Genomic DNA, 16,865 nt, shown 5'->3' with positions numbered 1-16,865 from the left:
AAAACTCATGATGCAGAAGTATCTTCACACACAGCATCTGTTTACGAGAGTTTTTCATTTGGTGTTTGGATGCCGCTGGGATACCCCAGAAATGCCACAACTGTGTTGCAATATAAACATTAATGAGGTGGAATTTTTTTTTTAAAATGGGTGTTTTGCTTCTCACTAATATGCCCTAACAGAATTTCCCTCCTGGACCTCATCCTAGGAGCCACTATTGATGTGAGCCTAAACAGGAAATGGGAAAGGAAAAGTAAGAGACCAAACCTGATCCAGTCCTCAGCTACCATCTAAAACACCTGCCCTTCCAGCACAGGTCATTGGATAGTAACTAGCAGTGGAAATTTCTCTCTTTGACCAAGGCCAATTACTGTATCTCAACTACTGCCCTGGCTGAGATTAGTTAACTCACCACTGGGAATTGAACCTGGGGCCTTCCTGGTCTACTTACATCTTCACCTAAGTCATAGGGAAAATTCAATCAATCATTTTACTGAAGAAAATCTCATCTCACTATTTTTAGACTCTTATACAACACGCTTTCCCTAACCAAGAAGCTAAGTAGGCAAACTATTCCCAGCTCATTTAAAACTGTCTCCTCAGATGCAAGTGCAATGTGGGTTGACTTTTCCCTTCTATCTGCAGCAAAGCACTTCACAAGACTTCAACTGGGCCACCTGCAGAGGTAAAGAACCACGTAGGAAATAATGGGCAAGTTCACATCACAAGATGCAGCAAGCCTATACCACTAGGACACATTTTAAATGTATTCGATTTATTGATGTTATACTGTAAATATTGTTAAATGAATACTTGGCAAAAAGTGTTTTAAAATTCAATTTATTATTTGTGGTAATTCAGCCATAAAAGTATCAATGAACATAGACAGAATTGCAGTTGCTTTTCTGCACCCATATGAAGCTACTACTTATAAGGTTTTTATCATTTTATGGTGGAATGTTGTAAATATTTTCCAGTTCTATCATTTTACCAGTTCTAGTGCAAAGTCATTTAGAAATTTACAGCAAGATATCCAATATTCAAAGTGTTAAATATGCATTGAAGAGATTGAATAAAGGCACATCCCAGAACGGGCGAACGAAGGCTATTAGGCATTCAGTCATCAGCAAGGTGCTGTTTGACCCATTTCTCTCCAGCTTTTCCAAACCAGAAGGTCTCTACTTTTGGCCAAGACGACAATCAATTTTCCAACGTGGTAACCATAAAGTTGGCCAACACCATCGTTCCGACCCATTGACAACAGCATTGTCAGTGAACCTAGGGAATCAAGAAATACCAAAAAGATGAAAAGTTGCCATTAACAGAACAAAAGCAACTTCAGCTATCTATCTTCTCCTCCAAAGTAAGCAGGGGAGACCAGAAGGACTCGAAGTAATTGGCCAACATAAAAGGTCAAGATACAGCAACTGGGAAAGAAAAAAAGTCATACTGGAAAAAGCAAAGTTCAATGTTGCAGACATACTAACTAGCCCAGTCTTGTGCCAACAAGCTTATAAACACAGGATCAGGCACCCTTCTGCATCTGAAGCTTGAAGCAGTATTGTGCACACACATGTGCCTGCTCCAAGTTTGGGAGGAAGCCACAGCACCCAATGCATGCAGTCAGCATACCCTACACACCCATCCACCTCCCTGCAGTTCTACTAACTCAACGGGTTTGATTCTTGCAGCATGTAGGTACAGAGTACTTTGAATGCATGTTCTGGAGCAATAGATTAGCTTAATTGCTTTAACGACAACACAACTTCATCACCATCTTGGATGTTGCTGAAGAGTCTGATCTGGTATAAAAGGGCAAACTGGACCCCAATGATGGCCTTCAAATCAGCATTCAGTGGTCTTAACACTGGTACAACATAGTCTTCACTTCAAACACCATCCTACATTTGCATTTGGGCTGCACTCTTCCTTTCCTATAAATATTTTGCTGCTGCATTGTACTTTATTAATTAAATAGAAGCAAAATCAGAAAGAATTAACAAACAGTACTAGTAATTAACAAAAATATACTTTGGAGAAACCATTACTAAAATTTCAAGCCAATCTTGAAGCATCTCCAACATCAGACTGACTGGTTGATTTGCCTCTATCCCAACTTAAATGGTGCTTTTATACCCAAGCCAAAGCAAGTTTAGGCTTCTGAGACAGCATTCAATGCACCTGAAGCTGTGTCAGCCACTGTTGGCCACACAATGTTCCTCAATTTCAGAATCACCATTTTATGTAGTATGTGTTTCATTATACAGAGTGTAGTGGTGTTCTTTAAAGTAATCAATAGATCCAGCTTGTGCAGCCATTATGATATGACTGGGTGCAGCTTCAGGGTTGTGATCACAGGAGTTTGATGGTTTAAAATAATGGGTTAAGTTGACACGTCCCACTCCAAACACAAGACCTGCCCAAGTCTCTAATGACAGCTTGTATTTGGCCTCATGGAAATATACAAGAGTAGAAAGATTGCATCTCCCCTAGGTATCTTCCTACCTATCTTCAGAAAAGCCCTGGCTTCTGTTTAGCATTTCCCATAATAGTACAGTAAGATTAGGAACCAAGGGGAACCAAATTCAAACCCCATCCCACTACACTGCGATACAGTACACTAGGAACCTCACTGTGTTCTGCCACTAGCACCTATTTTATTCTGCAATAGCGCATGATTATCCATGCCACAGTACAACAATTCAGGCATCAGGATGAAATACAGCAGCAAGGCCATTGGAATACTTCACTCATATGGTTAAGGTACAACCAAGATTTTCCCCCTTCTTCCAAATGTATAACTTACATAGCGAATATTCTAAAATATCGTGTAATTCAATTACAGACCACCCAAATTAAAGCACAGTCAAATTTTAGGCACGGCACCAACGGACTGCTTCACCTTTCCCACCCCTATCCCATAGATGAATAAGTTATGGGACATCTGAAAGGAGAAAAACGATGACTAAAGCAGGTAGAGCTTTTAAGTATATTTGCAGTGCCAACTGAATGGAGTCCTGCAAATCTATCATACAGCAACTACTAGCGAACAGCTCATTGCAGTCAGCTGATACTTTCCATATGTGCCGAACAGATAAGTGAGCATTGGTGCTACTACTGCGCCAGCACCCCACCTTATCAGATCATACCAAAGGGCAGGGACTTCCTCACTGGAAGCAGAAAAAAGGAGCCACTCAGCGACTTCCATGCATCTACTAGCAGCTATTAAAAGACAAATAAATGTACTCCTCACTTCACATTCACCTTTTGCCTGGTGTTATGATTTGGGGGGGGGGGGGGGGGGGAAAGAGAAGTAAAGTGTACTTCAGGATCTCACAATGCCATTTTCTTTTTAATATTCAACGCAATTTGCTGACACCATCTGCAGAATCCCCACCTGGTTTGTAAGCTTTCAGAGGCTTTTTTCTAAGACTGTTGGCAATATTATCCACAGCTACAGCTCCATGAAGTACAGCATGATAAGCCATTTTAGGTTCCTTCACATCTGCACAATCTCCTATCGCATAAACATTTTCTATCCCGTTGACCTGCAGATGCTCATTGACTTTTAATGCACCATTCTCAGCAAGTTGATCTTCTGTGAAAAAGAAAAAAAAAAACTTATATTTCAATTTCTAGAATATATAAACACACACAGATTAGTCAGTATTATGCTTTACTTTATGAAGCAGGAGTATACTTGGGATACCTATTTTCAGATAAATTAGAACCCCCCCCAACCAATTTAAAATCAAGGAAAAAGATTTTTAAGTTCCTTATAACTGAAGAGAAATGATATCAAACTCCTTCTTCAGAATAATACTTTTGTGCAGACTGTAGCAAAAAATGCCTTGTGAATTGCCAGAAATGCTGTTAACAAAATTGAGTTTCAGCTTAAAGGAATCCACACAAAATGTAGTCCGTAGTTGGATTGAATGCTGGAAAATCAAAACTAATTAAGACCATGAAGAGGCTCTTTTAAAACAGAGCACCCCTTACCACTGATAAGACAGCCAATATTAAGTACTGGCTCAGGAAATAGCTTGCTAGTGAGACTTAAATATGTCGTGTCCTATTTGGTCCCGTGTAAGACCTTTTGTTAAAAGGTTGGAAGTTGGGGGGAGTAAAAATGGAACTTGGTACGTCTAGGTATCCATGCCTCATTAAGATTGACATCTTCCAGGGACTTAAGGGACTGTTAGAAATGATTGACACCAAAAGAAGTGAGCATTTCAGATACGCGTCATCCAGATTGGTCAATTGCATGGAAAGGGGTGTTTCTTTGAACGTCGGGTATATCAGAGGGCGCTTGGCAGACGCTGCGCCAGACTCTGTCTTGGTTAGATGTAGATTCTCTGTTAGTTAGAAGAAAGATCTCTTCTTTCTCTAGTCTTCTCAGTCATAATTTTTAACCTAGTAGATGTAGAAGGGTACCTTTACAAGTTCAAGGTGTATTTAGGACAGAGCAAGAGGTTATATAAGTCAGATTGTATGGCTATAATTAGCCAGTTACAGGTAGGGATAGGCGTTTCACTTAATTGTACATACTGTGAGATCAAGGAAGTTGAGCATAAGCCAGCTTGCTGAGTGGAACAGATAACTCTGCCACCGAAGGGGCTCATCAACTCAACATTCCAGGGGGAAGAAAATCAACTCAACCATGCGACACCTAAGGGCAAGGTCATAAGTTCTGGCAACGTTGCTAACCACTGACACACAGACTCTGTTCAATAGACTATCCAATGCAGTTAACTTGTCAGCTATCTGAGAAGTTAATCCTAAATCAATCTCACCAATCTGCAGTAGTCTCAGACATTGATCTCAACTATAGTTTGATGTTCAGCAATCCAGTTAATGCCAAATTACAATGATACACTGAGCTGCCTTTACAATCTCATTCATTTTGTTAAGTAACTCGATTAATCCTTTGTTATTCAAATTACTGGGTCCAAAACTATTTATATCCTAATTGTTTGTAAATTCAATGTTTAAGTAGTGATAATTATGATCTTGTAGTCAATAAATAGTTGTTGGTGCATGACTTGTTGTCTGACTTATTTGATGATTTGGCAAGAAAGGGTTAATTCATTCACTCAGTAGCTTGTCGGTATCAAGTTACTTTTGAGAAAATAAGGTTTTAAATTTTTCATGTGCTTATAAGAACAGGAATAGGCCACATGGCTGCTCTGTCATTCAATAAGATCATAGCTGATCTTAAACCTCAACTCCACTTTCCCGCCCGATCTACAAATTCTATCATGGAAGGCGACCACAGAGTGAACACCTGTTCACAGGAAGCCTCCCATAACTAGTGGCACTGCAAGATTTTGACTGTTTGATTGACTCCAATATCACAATTCTTGTGTAACAAATTATGTGCTCACACTCAGTTTGGGCAGGCCATCATTATTAGTATGTCCCTCACTCTGGCGGGGTGCAAAGAGTTGCTTGACATTGTTTTGTAGACCCAATGCCATCCTGGCAACATATACAAAAAAAAAAGGACCTGGACAGGTAATCTTACTGTTGAGCCCTGCCCCACCAGACGACAAGATCATATTTATCACTACTTAAACATTCGAACAATTAATAGATTAAATAGTTATAGACAGGGTTACCTAGCAATTTGAATAAAACAGCACAGCTCTCGTATTACTAATACCACCATCCAGTTATTCCTGGCCTGGTTATTTATTTTGAGGGAGCATCAAAATATGAAAAAGGAAACTTCAATACAAGAAAAAAAATCTGTAGTTAAGGCAAGAGAAGGATGAAATGAAAAAAATGGAAAACAGAGAGGGAAAGGATGAGAACAAAAAGGTGACTTTTCTGATGGCGGATCCTTCTTGTTTAGCAAAGGGTAGATAGAATCCCGCACATGTACACATTGAAGTCTGCAGTTGATACCTATCCATTCATGTTCTTGTTTATACTATTCCCTCCCCCCCCAAATTGTGTATCCATCACCCAATTAAAAAATCAGATTCTCCTGCACTTCATACAAAACTGAAGTTTGGTAAAACCGGTACATTTCTACGTGTGGAACTGCACTTATGGATACTGCTGGCAATGGTAATTTGCAAATCATATTGAACATTTTGGACTCATTTGTGACATGACAAGTTTTAGAAAAATAGCTTTGAAGTTTTCAGTTTTATGTGAAAAAGGGAGCAGGCTGACGAATGTGTTTACTCATTCACAAATTTATTAATAATAGTTAATTATTTATAGTTGAGTTAGAATAAATTGTTGCTTGTTTAAAGCAAAGCTGGTTCAACTCAATGTTGGAAATTCCATGCAAAATTTGCATTAAAAACTTGAATACTTCTGCTGTTTAAACACCTAATGCAAGTAGAGTAATCCCCCGATCCTTATTTTAGCATTGCTTTACCACCATGAGCTAAAGAACAAGCCATTGTAAAGGGAGCAGAACCATAACCTACTAGAATAGGTTAGCGTCAGAACTCACTGAAAGCATTTGAATACGCTGAAGAGTTGATCCTTATTCCAGTACAGCAGATGACCATGTCTGCAATGATTTCCAGACCCTTGTCAGTCAACAATTTCATGTCATTCTGCGTTTCATTCGGCACTACGTCTTGTAGGTTAGTGACGTGCTGTCCTTTTGGAAAAAGCACATGAGTGAAAAGAATTTACTTATATTTTAGACTGACTAATGTAAACTGCATCCAAATACAAACTTCAGCAAACACTTCTCAGAAGCAACATAATACTCCATTGCATAATGCTCCACAGGGCCATCTACTATCAGGGAAACCAGGCAAGGTATCAGAGTCACTATTGACCAGAAACTTAACAGGACCAGCCACATAAATACTGTGGCTACAAGAGCAGGTCAGAGGCTGGGTATTCTGCGGCGAGTGACTCACCTCCTGACTCCCCAAAGCCTTTCCACCATCTACAAAGGCACAAGTCAGGAGTGTGATGGAATACTCTCCACTTGCCTGGATGTGTGCAGCTCCAAACAACACTCAAGAAGCTCGACACCATCTGGAACAAAGCAGCCTGCTTGATTGGCACCCCATCCACCACCGGCGCACTGTGGCTGCAGTGTGTACCATCCACAGGATGCACTGCAGCAACTCGCCAAGGCTTCTTCAACAACACCTCCCAAACCCACGACCTCTACCACCTAGAAGGACAAGGACAGCAGGCACATGGGAACAACATCATCTGCATGTTCCCCTCCAAGTCACACACCATCCCGACATGGAAAAAGTTATTTTTTTTTATTTGTTCATGGGATGTGGGCATCACTGGCGAGGCCAGCATTTATTGCCCATCCCTAATTGCCCTTGAGAAGGTGGTGGTGAGCTGCCTTCTTGAACCGCTGCAGTCCATGTGGTGAAGCTTCTCCCACTATGCTGTTAGGAAGGGAGTTCCAAGATTTTGGCCCAGCGACGATGAAGGAACGGCGATATATTTCCGAGTCGGGATGGTGTGTGACTTGGAGGGGAACGTGCAGGTGATGTTGTTCCCATGTGCCTGCTGCCCTTGTCCTTCTAGGTGGTAGAGGTCGTGGGTTTGGGAGGTGCTGTCGAAGAAGCCTTGGCGAGTTGCTGCAGTGCATCCTGTGGATTGTACACATGGTCACAGTGCACTGGTGGTGAAGGGAGTGAATGTTTAGGGTGGTGGATGGGGTGCCAATCAAGCAGGCTGCTTTGTCCTGGACAGTGTCAAGCTTCTTGAGTGGTGTTGGAGATGCACTCATCCAGGCAAGTGGAGAGTACTCCTGACTTGTAACTTGTAGATGGTGGAAAGGCTTTGGGGAGTCACTCGCTGCAGAATACCCAGCCTCTCCATCGCCGTTCCTTCATCGTCGCTGGGTCAAAATCCTGGAGCTCCCTTCCCAACAGCAAAGTGGGAGAACCTTCACCACACGGACTGCAGCGGTTCAAGGCGGCGGCTCACCACCACCTTCTCCAGGGCAATTAGGGATGGGCAATAAATGCTGGCCTTGCCAGCGACGCCAACATCCCATGAACGAATAAAAAAAAAGTACAAATTATCAGCAGGAGTCAGGTTCAAGAAGGACTGAACAATGCATCTGCAAAACAAGAGTCAGGCTTCAGATGGGGACGAATATAATCTCGTTCAGTCCAAATCAACTCAAATTGGCTACAAAGCAGAAAAATAACTCCATCTTTTCATGTCTTCCCCTCCCCCATAAAAGTTCAATTTTCTTCATAGTTGAAAATAATTTAATTGTGCTACATAATTCTACATTCCATTAAAAAAATGTTAAAACTTCCACAAACCAAGGGGGCAGAGAGGGCGAAGAGAAAGTTCTTGGGGTGTTATACTAAAGCAAGTCCTAAGCATATTGAATTTGCCGAGTCCCAATCAGAAAGTTCCAATCCTTATAACAAGCAGCGACAGACATCAAGAACCATCCAACCTGACTTTTAATATCCTCAGAACAAACAGAAGTAGATTAGAGGACTGATGAAGAAAACTACAAATACTGGAAATCTAAAATAAAAAAACAGAACATGTTGGAAACACATTCTAACAAAGTCTACACCCGAAACATTAACCGATCTTTTTGCTTTTCAGATGCTGTGTATTGAGAACACAGACCAAAAGTCAGATTTATACACAACAATCACAATGAGCTGACAGATCCTGAAGGTATCAAGTCATCCAGGGAGGGGTATCAGAAACATGGAATGATAATGCTAAAATAGATGCCACTCCTCTTCCAAAATATATACATTTGCCATTTTATTTTAAAAAAGGAGCTGGGATAAAGGGCCTTTGTCACTCTTTAAATTTTGCTCTCATTGCTGGTCTTGTTAACACCATACCTAATTGAAGCTGGACACCTTTCTTCAGGAGGATTTCCTTCACCCCTTGCCTTACACTGGGTAAAAGTTGAACATCAGCCAAAGGAATCTTTGAATGAATCAAGATGACCTAAAGAGAAAAATTTAAGTTAAAAAAAATATATGCTTCCACAATACTGTTAACTGCAGAAAAGAGCTCCTGGCAGATTGTGTAAAGTGCTTTCGAACATTAGGCCCCGTTAGAACTGGTTAGACTTGTTCTGAAGTTTGAAAAGAAAAAAAATGCTATACATGCAGAAACTTTTCAGAATGCACTGCCTGAAAAAGTGGTGGAAGCAGATTCAATGGTAACTTTCAAAAGGCAATTGGATATATACTCAAAAACAAATAATTTGCAAGGCTATGGAGAAAGAGCGGGGGAGTGGGACTAATTGTAAAGCTCTTTCAAAGAGGCGGCACAGTCACGATGGACCGAGTGGTCTCCTCCTATGCTGTGCTGTTCATTCACAGGGGCAATCAGTGCAAATTCAGTCTCATGACGTCAGACTGATAATGGTACTTACCTCTTTGTCAGGATAATCGGTTTTGATTTCTGCTGCCATTTCCACACCAGCAGAACCACCTCCTACCACAACAACTCTCTGAGCTTCCTGAACCTATACAAAACACACAAAAGTACTTAAAAAGGAGTACAGTTACAGACTACAGGAAAACCCATGCAGGAGCCAAAATTGAAATTGCAGATTTTTTTTTTTAAAAAAGGGTCACTTTAACAGTCGACCACATAGCATTACCTTTTTCACTAGATCTTCATACATCTGAATGGCATTTGCCATCGCAACAGGTTCAGTGAATTTTCCAGGGAATGGCCCTGAGCTACCAGTTGCCAATATGAGGTGAGAGAAATGTACAATCTTCAAAACAACAAAGTTAGAATCGTATTGTGACATATTAAGATTAAAAGTTAAAATATTTCAGACAAGTGACCACATTGAGTTACACATTTAGAGCATTTTTTTTCTAAAAATACAATGCATGCTTACCTCCCCACTCTCTAAAACAACATTCTGGTTTTCTAAATCGATATCAATGACCTTGCCTTGCTTGAAGTTCTCTGCAAATGTCTCTTTGAATGATATGAATGTTTTCTTTGCAAATCCTAATGAAAAGAAAAACAATACTGAAGATGTTGTGGTGAAAATTTGAATATATCTCCAAGTATCCCAAATGGACATGAAATTGTAACTACTGTAACATTAAAAAGGCTTCTATTGGCCTTTGTCCATATCCATAAGCCCACAAAACAGTATGTGGGTTATGTCAGAAATTTTTAACAATATTCTGCTCTAAAATTGGAGCATCTATTCTCACTTTGGAAAATTGAGGTCAAAATGGTGATAGGCATTGAAGCAAATAAGAGGGTTTTTTTTTTAACAGAAGTATAGTTAACTACCTTTGTCTTCCCCCCCCCCCCCCCCCTTCTATGTATTACAAATTCACTTAATGCCTTCACTTTATCATTATTGCAAACTTGGTCAAATATTATCCCAACTCTGCAGCATCCACCAATGTTTTGATTAGATGAATGGGAGAGTTTTCATTAAATTACTCCTGACCCCTGGAATGCTCCTTCCTTCATGTTGGCAGACAAGCTGAATCATGGCATGCAAGGACCTCACTATTGTTTCCCTGATCAGTCAACAGTTTGTGCACTTATACTGTGCAATGCCAATCTACCAGTTCTGCTTGTCCCCTCCCAGATGGAAGGTTCATTTAACTCAGGGCTTCAATAGTGGGTCTCAGTTTAGATTTCCTCACCCTTTGACTGGGAGACCAAACTTTGTAGTGCTATTACATATATGTATTCAACAATGTGATAATATTTTAGTGATACAAAACTACTGAAAATCAAATACTAGGTGCTCTCATCGGCACAGAATTTTAGCAGTGGATTAAAATTAGTCAGGAAGATTCTTTGCAGCTAATTATTCAGTTGCTTAAAATTGGTCAAATTGAAACTGCATTATGGAGCAAGTAATCCCATTTAGTTATGACACAGCAATAGAACTGTATCTCAATATCAATGTAAACACCAAGACACCAATAACTGTTCAGAAATTGTCTCCTGAGGGGGCACCCTCACTCTTTACTAGTCCATCCCTACAGCATTCTGTAAACATGATGAAAACAGAAGTATGCTTAAGGTGTACAGAGAACATTAACACCCTTCTCCCAAGGCACTCGTGAAATTTGTATCGCTCCTTCGGGGTTGTTGTAGAGCTGACAAAAGGCAAGGATCCTTTGCCTTTTGTAAAAATAATCCTTTGGATGACAATAAAAGCCATATACCCGCTAGCTCATTACTGCCAGAACACAGCTCAGTCCAACAATTAACACGCAGATTATTTTTCTGTTAACGCACCACTTTCCACTGCTGCTCGGAGGGCTCCTGGATTGTGATGGAAAGCATCTTTTATATCGATCAATGTGTATGGAATTCTGTAAGACTTTAGCTGTTTTCCTGCTGCAATCCCTCCAAAACCACCACCAACAATCACAACATGGATGTTCTCATCCACAGATATTGTCCCTCCCATGACGCCTCTGGGGAAAAGAAAACAAAGTGGGGAATTTAAATGAATGTGTTAGAAAAAGTACTTACATTAGTTGTTTGTAAACATTCCAGATGTCAATAGATGAACTGCAAAAGTATTTTGATCACATTCCCGATCAATTGGTGGATCAAGTGTGCTGTTTGTTTGAGTATCTAATACTCCAGTTATTAACACAGGTTATAATTAATATCCTACTTACACTACAGAAGCATATCCACAGTTCAAATATGACCACATTCCCTTACTGCCAATGTGTTCACACTTCAGGGCAGAATCAGCAACATATGGATTTGTTCCAGATTCATACAAAGTAGCAAACCTGACTAAAGGGAATGCACATGCTCACATAGAACACAGAGAGTACAGCTGCCAGAATGACCAGGGAATGCTACTAATGTCAGGAATGTTTGCACCAGCCAATGCTAAAAGCCAAGAGCCAACATCAGCCAGAATTGCCACAAGTAATGTTGGCAGCATAGAAGAACTATGGTGCACCAAGCAAAATCACCCTCTTAAGGGTAGTTTTCGTGCCTCAGACAGCGTTAGTGCCAAGTAATCAAATTGTTGCCTCCAATGGCACTTCTGTTGACAAAGGCAACCTCGTAAAACAAATGGGTTACAAGATTCCATTGATAATTCTATTGGAAACAGTGATACAAAGCTGGAAAGTATTTGGGGGAAAAGTGGCCTTTACTCTTCCCCCTCCCATTCCTTCTTGTTCAGAGGGATCAGTGCTGGGATATGGAAGGCTTCTGCCACTCAGCCAAGCACAAAGAAATACCCATGTGATAGTACCATGTTCCACACAGTAGCTTTTGAGCAAGGCTGATTGAGTGTCAGTTTTACACTGCAAACATGCAACCACAGAATTTGATTAAAATTACACAAACTCATTTCATATAGCATCACTACCACCACTGTATCATAGAGTTAGAGTTATACAGCACGGATAGAGGCCCTTCGGCCCATCATGTCCGCGCCAGCCATCAAGCCCTGTCTAATCTAATCCCATATTCCAGCATTTGGTCCATAGCCTTGTATGCTATCAACATGACAGTTTTCACTAATTGGAAGAAGAAAGAATGAATTCTCCAACTAACATTCAGAAAGATCAAGGCAGATGAGGGAGGCCATTTCACCCATCTAGATGGAACCTACAGTCGCCATATCACTACACCTAACAGGCTCTTGAACGATTTCCAGACGTTTTACTCCAACTTCCACCCACTATTCAACGTATTGATCTTTTGCACGAAGAAACACTTGCTGACATCAGTCCTAAACTTGACTTGGATGAATGAACCCATGTCCCCTTGTCCTGCAATTGTGGTTTAACTTACTAATTTTGTCTGGCTTCTTCAGATTTAAATACCCACTACCTCCAGTTTAGTATTTACAATTCTGACTAACATGCACTGTTTTTTTTAAAAAACGGAATCTACATTATTTGCACAGATTAGAGACAAAAGAGATCTGGCACCTATCCCTGGGGCACTCCACTCAGTACATCTCCCAGACACCACTTCCCCAACACAAGCAAGGTGTCAACCCAACCCATCAGTCTCAGGTGGAAAGAAGCAGTTTTAGAAAATAAAAGGTGACACTTTTGGTCACTGCCAAATACAGGATCAGCACCCCAGGTTTGGAGGTCAGGGTAGGGTTGCCAACTCTGGTTGGGCATATTGCAGGAGCTATACAAAACCCTGGTTAGACCGCACCTGGAGTATTGTGAGCAGTTCTGGGCATCGCACCTTCGGAAGGACATATTGGCTTCGGAGGGAGTGCAGCGTAGGTTTATTGGAGTGATACCCGGACTTCAAGGGTTAAGTTACGAGGAGAGATTACACAAATTGAGGTTGTATTCTCTGGAGTTTCGAAGATTAAGGGGTGATCTGATCAAAGTTTATAAGATATTAAGGGGAACGGATAGGGTGGATAGAGAGAAACTATTTCTGCTGGTCGGGGATTCTAGGAGTAGGGGGCACAGTCTAAAAATTAGAGCCAGACCTTTCAGGAGTGAGATTAGAAAATATTTCTACACAAAGGGTGGTAGAAGTTTAGAACTCTCTTCCACAAACGGCAATTGACACTAGCTCAATTGCTAATTTTAAATCGGAGATAGATAGCTTTTTGGCAACCAAAGGTATTAAGGGATATGGGCCAAAGGCAGGTATATGGAGTTAGATCACAGATCAGCCATGATCTTATCAAATGGCAGAGCAGGCTGAATGGCCTACTCCTGTTCCTATGTTCCATCACATTACCTCCAATCACCCACTGCCCCACCTCCACCATTGGTCTACCAACACGTCCATCGTCGCAAGTCAAATCGACAAGCAAACAGACTCTTCATTACTCGACTGGATGATTCTCAACTTCAGATTAACAGCCCTTTCCCCCACATCTCCAATGTTTTGAAAAAACATAACTAATAAGCAAAAGTGTTCAAAGAATTAAAAAAAAACTTTTTTTTTAAATGCACGTCTGATTTTTCTCCAGGGTTTGCTCACAGCAGTGCCCTGGAGATTAATCTTCAATTCCTGGAGACTCCAGGAGGTTTGGCAACTCTAGGTCAGGGACATGAATGTATTCTCCCCTCCTATATGCTATGATGTGGATATATGCTATATGCACATATCCTATATGCTACACCGACCTGAAGATATTCAACTCATGTCATGCAGTGAATATCAGATTTTTGTTTTTGAAATGGGAATGTTATCTTATTTCATGTCGATGCACAAGAACGAACGTGCTGAGCTGCACAGTACTGGGGGGGTGGGTGGAGAAACGACCCAGCTCACAGCACTGCACCCGACCGCCACCAAGCGGAGAGCACACCCCGACTGGGAACAACAAACCAACAGGCAAATTGGGAAAGCCGGAGTGGTTGTTTTTGCAAGTTGATTTAAACGCTTGATTTGTTAAATACAATCCCTCCTCTTAAAATTGCATTTTAAAAAAAGGAGTGACATAACTGTTCAGAGTTGCCGGCTGCTTCTCCCAGGGAGGCGATGTCCTGCAACGTTCACCTTTACTAAAAGGCAGAGGCAAAGTTAGACTCGTGAAACGGGGAAAAGATCTGTCCGCAAAACCAGCAGTCCCGGGGGAGGGGAGGGGAGGCGAGACAAGTCAGTAAAGCAGACACTGATGCAAGAATCAAGAGACTCACCGAGCTGCCGGGTCCCGTTACAGACCTGCCTCAAGCTGCTGCATCGCTCTCCCTGCCCGTCCGCCTATTACTCGGCATTTAGCCCCGCACCGGCCGGAAACTCACCAAGTGCGACTGATGCGGATTGAGAAAAGGGAGCGGCTTGTTGCTCACGTGGCATTTTTCTGACACGCAAACGTCCCAATCATCAATCGGCACGGGCCAGATCTGGGATAAGCCGAGTGTTGGCTCCTGATTCACTCCAGACTAACACTGGGAGCAGTGCCCCCCTTTGCTGCAGGGTCAAAATGATCTGCAACTGCTTCTGGGGATTAAAAAAAAGTTTTTTACACTTTTTTTTTCACCAATTTGCTTCCTTTTTCTTCATTGCTGGTCTCTGTGTCAGCCTTGGCTCAGTGGGTAGCACTCTGGTCTCTGTGTCAGCCTTGGCTCAGTGGGTAGCACTCTGGTCTCTGTGTCAGCCTTGGCTCAGTGGGTAGCACTCTGGCCTCTGAGTCACAAGGTTTGTGCCATTCAATTCCCAGTCCAGACACTTCTGCACAAAATCTCTGCTGACACCCCAGTGAAGCACTGAGGGAGTGTCTTTCGGATGTGAGGTTAAACCGAGGTCCTGTCTGCCCTCTCACGTGAATGTAAAAGATCCCACGGCACTATTTCCAGGAAGAGCAGGGGAGTTCTCCCCGGTGTCCTGGCCAATATTTATCCCTCAACCAACATTATTAAAATAGATTATGTGGTCATTATCATATTGCTGTTTGTGCTATTTGTGCAAGTTGGCTGCCGCATTTCCTACATTACAACAGTGACTACGTTTCTAAAGTATTTAATTGGCTTTGGGATGTCCTGAGGTCGTGAAAGGTGCTATATAAATGCCAGGTCTCCAATACCCTGCCCAAGTGGCATACACAGAGTGTGGGCAAGCTTTTTGACTGTGGTATGGGGAGTTACCCAATCCTGTCATCTGCTCAAGTACACCAATGCATTCTCAACAGAGTTCATGGATAGCAATCAGGAGGACTCCTGGCTGATTCTTCCTCCTCCCTAGACCAGAGCAGCTGAGATCAATTGTAATGCAGGCAGCGTACAATGTACACAGAAACCTGCCTCTAACTAATGAGAGTGTCCACGGAATGTTATTGTGTAGAGGTGATCTGTCAAGTCAGGTTTCACTGTGTAGGACTTAGCACTTTATTAATAGGGCAATTAGGGATAGGCAATAAATGCTGGCCTCGCCAGCGACACCCACATCCCATGAACGAATAAAAAAAAGGTGCATTATGGAGAGTTGTTAACCGCTCATAGAGGAGTTTTTAGAGAATCCTTTTTTTTCAAAAAATAAGCTAAATAAGATGTATCATTTGTTATGTAGCTCATATTGATAATTTTAAAAGTATCTCCTCATTGTTCCTGAATTTTTACTTGCACTGTGGATCACCACCAAGAGATTGGCTCTTAGATGAGAGTGCTGCTTGCAACTGGTGTACCAATAAGTTTAACAGTGGGTGGGTTCTAGCATCTGTGAAATAACTGCTGGTCTTAGATGCCCTTTGTTACTATAATTTCTAAACAAATAGAGATCCATCGTAAAGTGTGGTTTAGGATTTGCAGTAAATTGAGTGATGTATTGTCACAGGGTAAAATGCCATTGTTACTTTGATGTCTACTATGCAAATTGGCTGTCACGTTTCTGTACCTTACAACAGTAACCAAACTTCAAAAGTGACAGGTCTTTGACCTGAAACGTTAACTCTGTTTCTTTCTCCACAGATGCAGCCTGACTTGCTGAGCATTTCCAGCATTTTCTGTTTTCATTTCAAAAGTACTTTATTCGCTGCAAAGTGCTTTGGGATGTCCTGAGGTCGTGAAAGGCGCTATATAAATGCAAATTCCTTGTCATTCACTGTAATCATGCTGAATGGGTGATACCATCTTCAAGGAATGTGCTTCAAAGCAAAAACATCCTTATAACTTCGGGATGCTCTCCTGGCTTTCAGTTTTCCATCACCATAGTCTGGTGGCGTGCTACTTTCTGCCCCACACATGAGGTGACAGGAGAACAGAAGAACATGGTAAGCATCCCAAGTATTCTCCAGCAATCAATTTGCCATGATCAAATTTAGGTGTTGGACTCAGCAACACTAATCTAAATTCAGCAAAGAATAAAAATACAGGTTACAGTTCATAAGAGACTCGGTTTTCTCACGAAAACTATCGTCAAGCTGTAAACAAGAGAAAAAGGTGTTGGACCATCCTGAACTGTAACAACATCTG

The 16,865-nt window shown here is 41.5% G+C and overlaps 1 protein-coding gene across 5 annotated transcripts; it reads right to left on the bottom strand.

The window, feature by feature from the left end:
• Nucleotides 1-824: 824 nt before the first annotated feature.
• Nucleotides 825-15,015, bottom strand: LOC137304076 (ferroptosis suppressor protein 1-like). 5 transcript variants are annotated; one of them, XM_067972531.1, is made up of 10 exons: nucleotides 14,595-14,875; nucleotides 14,401-14,459; nucleotides 11,230-11,411; nucleotides 9,851-9,966; nucleotides 9,602-9,721; nucleotides 9,371-9,463; nucleotides 8,829-8,937; nucleotides 6,470-6,622; nucleotides 3,398-3,598; nucleotides 825-1,278 (listed from the first exon to the last, which is right to left on the bottom strand). In XM_067972531.1, the coding sequence occupies exons 3-10, from the start codon at nucleotides 11,402-11,404 to the stop codon at nucleotides 1,124-1,126; spliced, it is 1,122 nt and encodes a 373-aa protein (XP_067828632.1). In that variant the 5' UTR covers nucleotides 11,405-11,411; nucleotides 14,401-14,459; nucleotides 14,595-14,875; the 3' UTR covers nucleotides 825-1,123. The 5 variants fall into 5 exon arrangements, with proteins under 5 accessions (XP_067828632.1, XP_067828634.1, XP_067828633.1 ...); XM_067972533.1 differs by lacking the exons at nucleotides 14,401-14,459; nucleotides 14,595-14,875 and adding an exon at nucleotides 14,925-15,015; XM_067972532.1 differs by lacking the exon at nucleotides 14,401-14,459 and having other exon boundaries at nucleotides 14,700-14,875.
• Between the last annotated feature and the right edge of the window lie 1,850 nt (nucleotides 15,016-16,865).

The sequence above is a fragment of the Heptranchias perlo genome, chromosome 36 (assembly GCF_035084215.1).
Source record: "Heptranchias perlo isolate sHepPer1 chromosome 36, sHepPer1.hap1, whole genome shotgun sequence".
Lineage (NCBI taxonomy): Eukaryota > Metazoa > Chordata > Chondrichthyes > Hexanchiformes > Hexanchidae > Heptranchias > Heptranchias perlo.
Note: the sequence above shows the minus strand (reverse complement) of the source record. Positions and strands in the feature narration are given on the sequence as shown.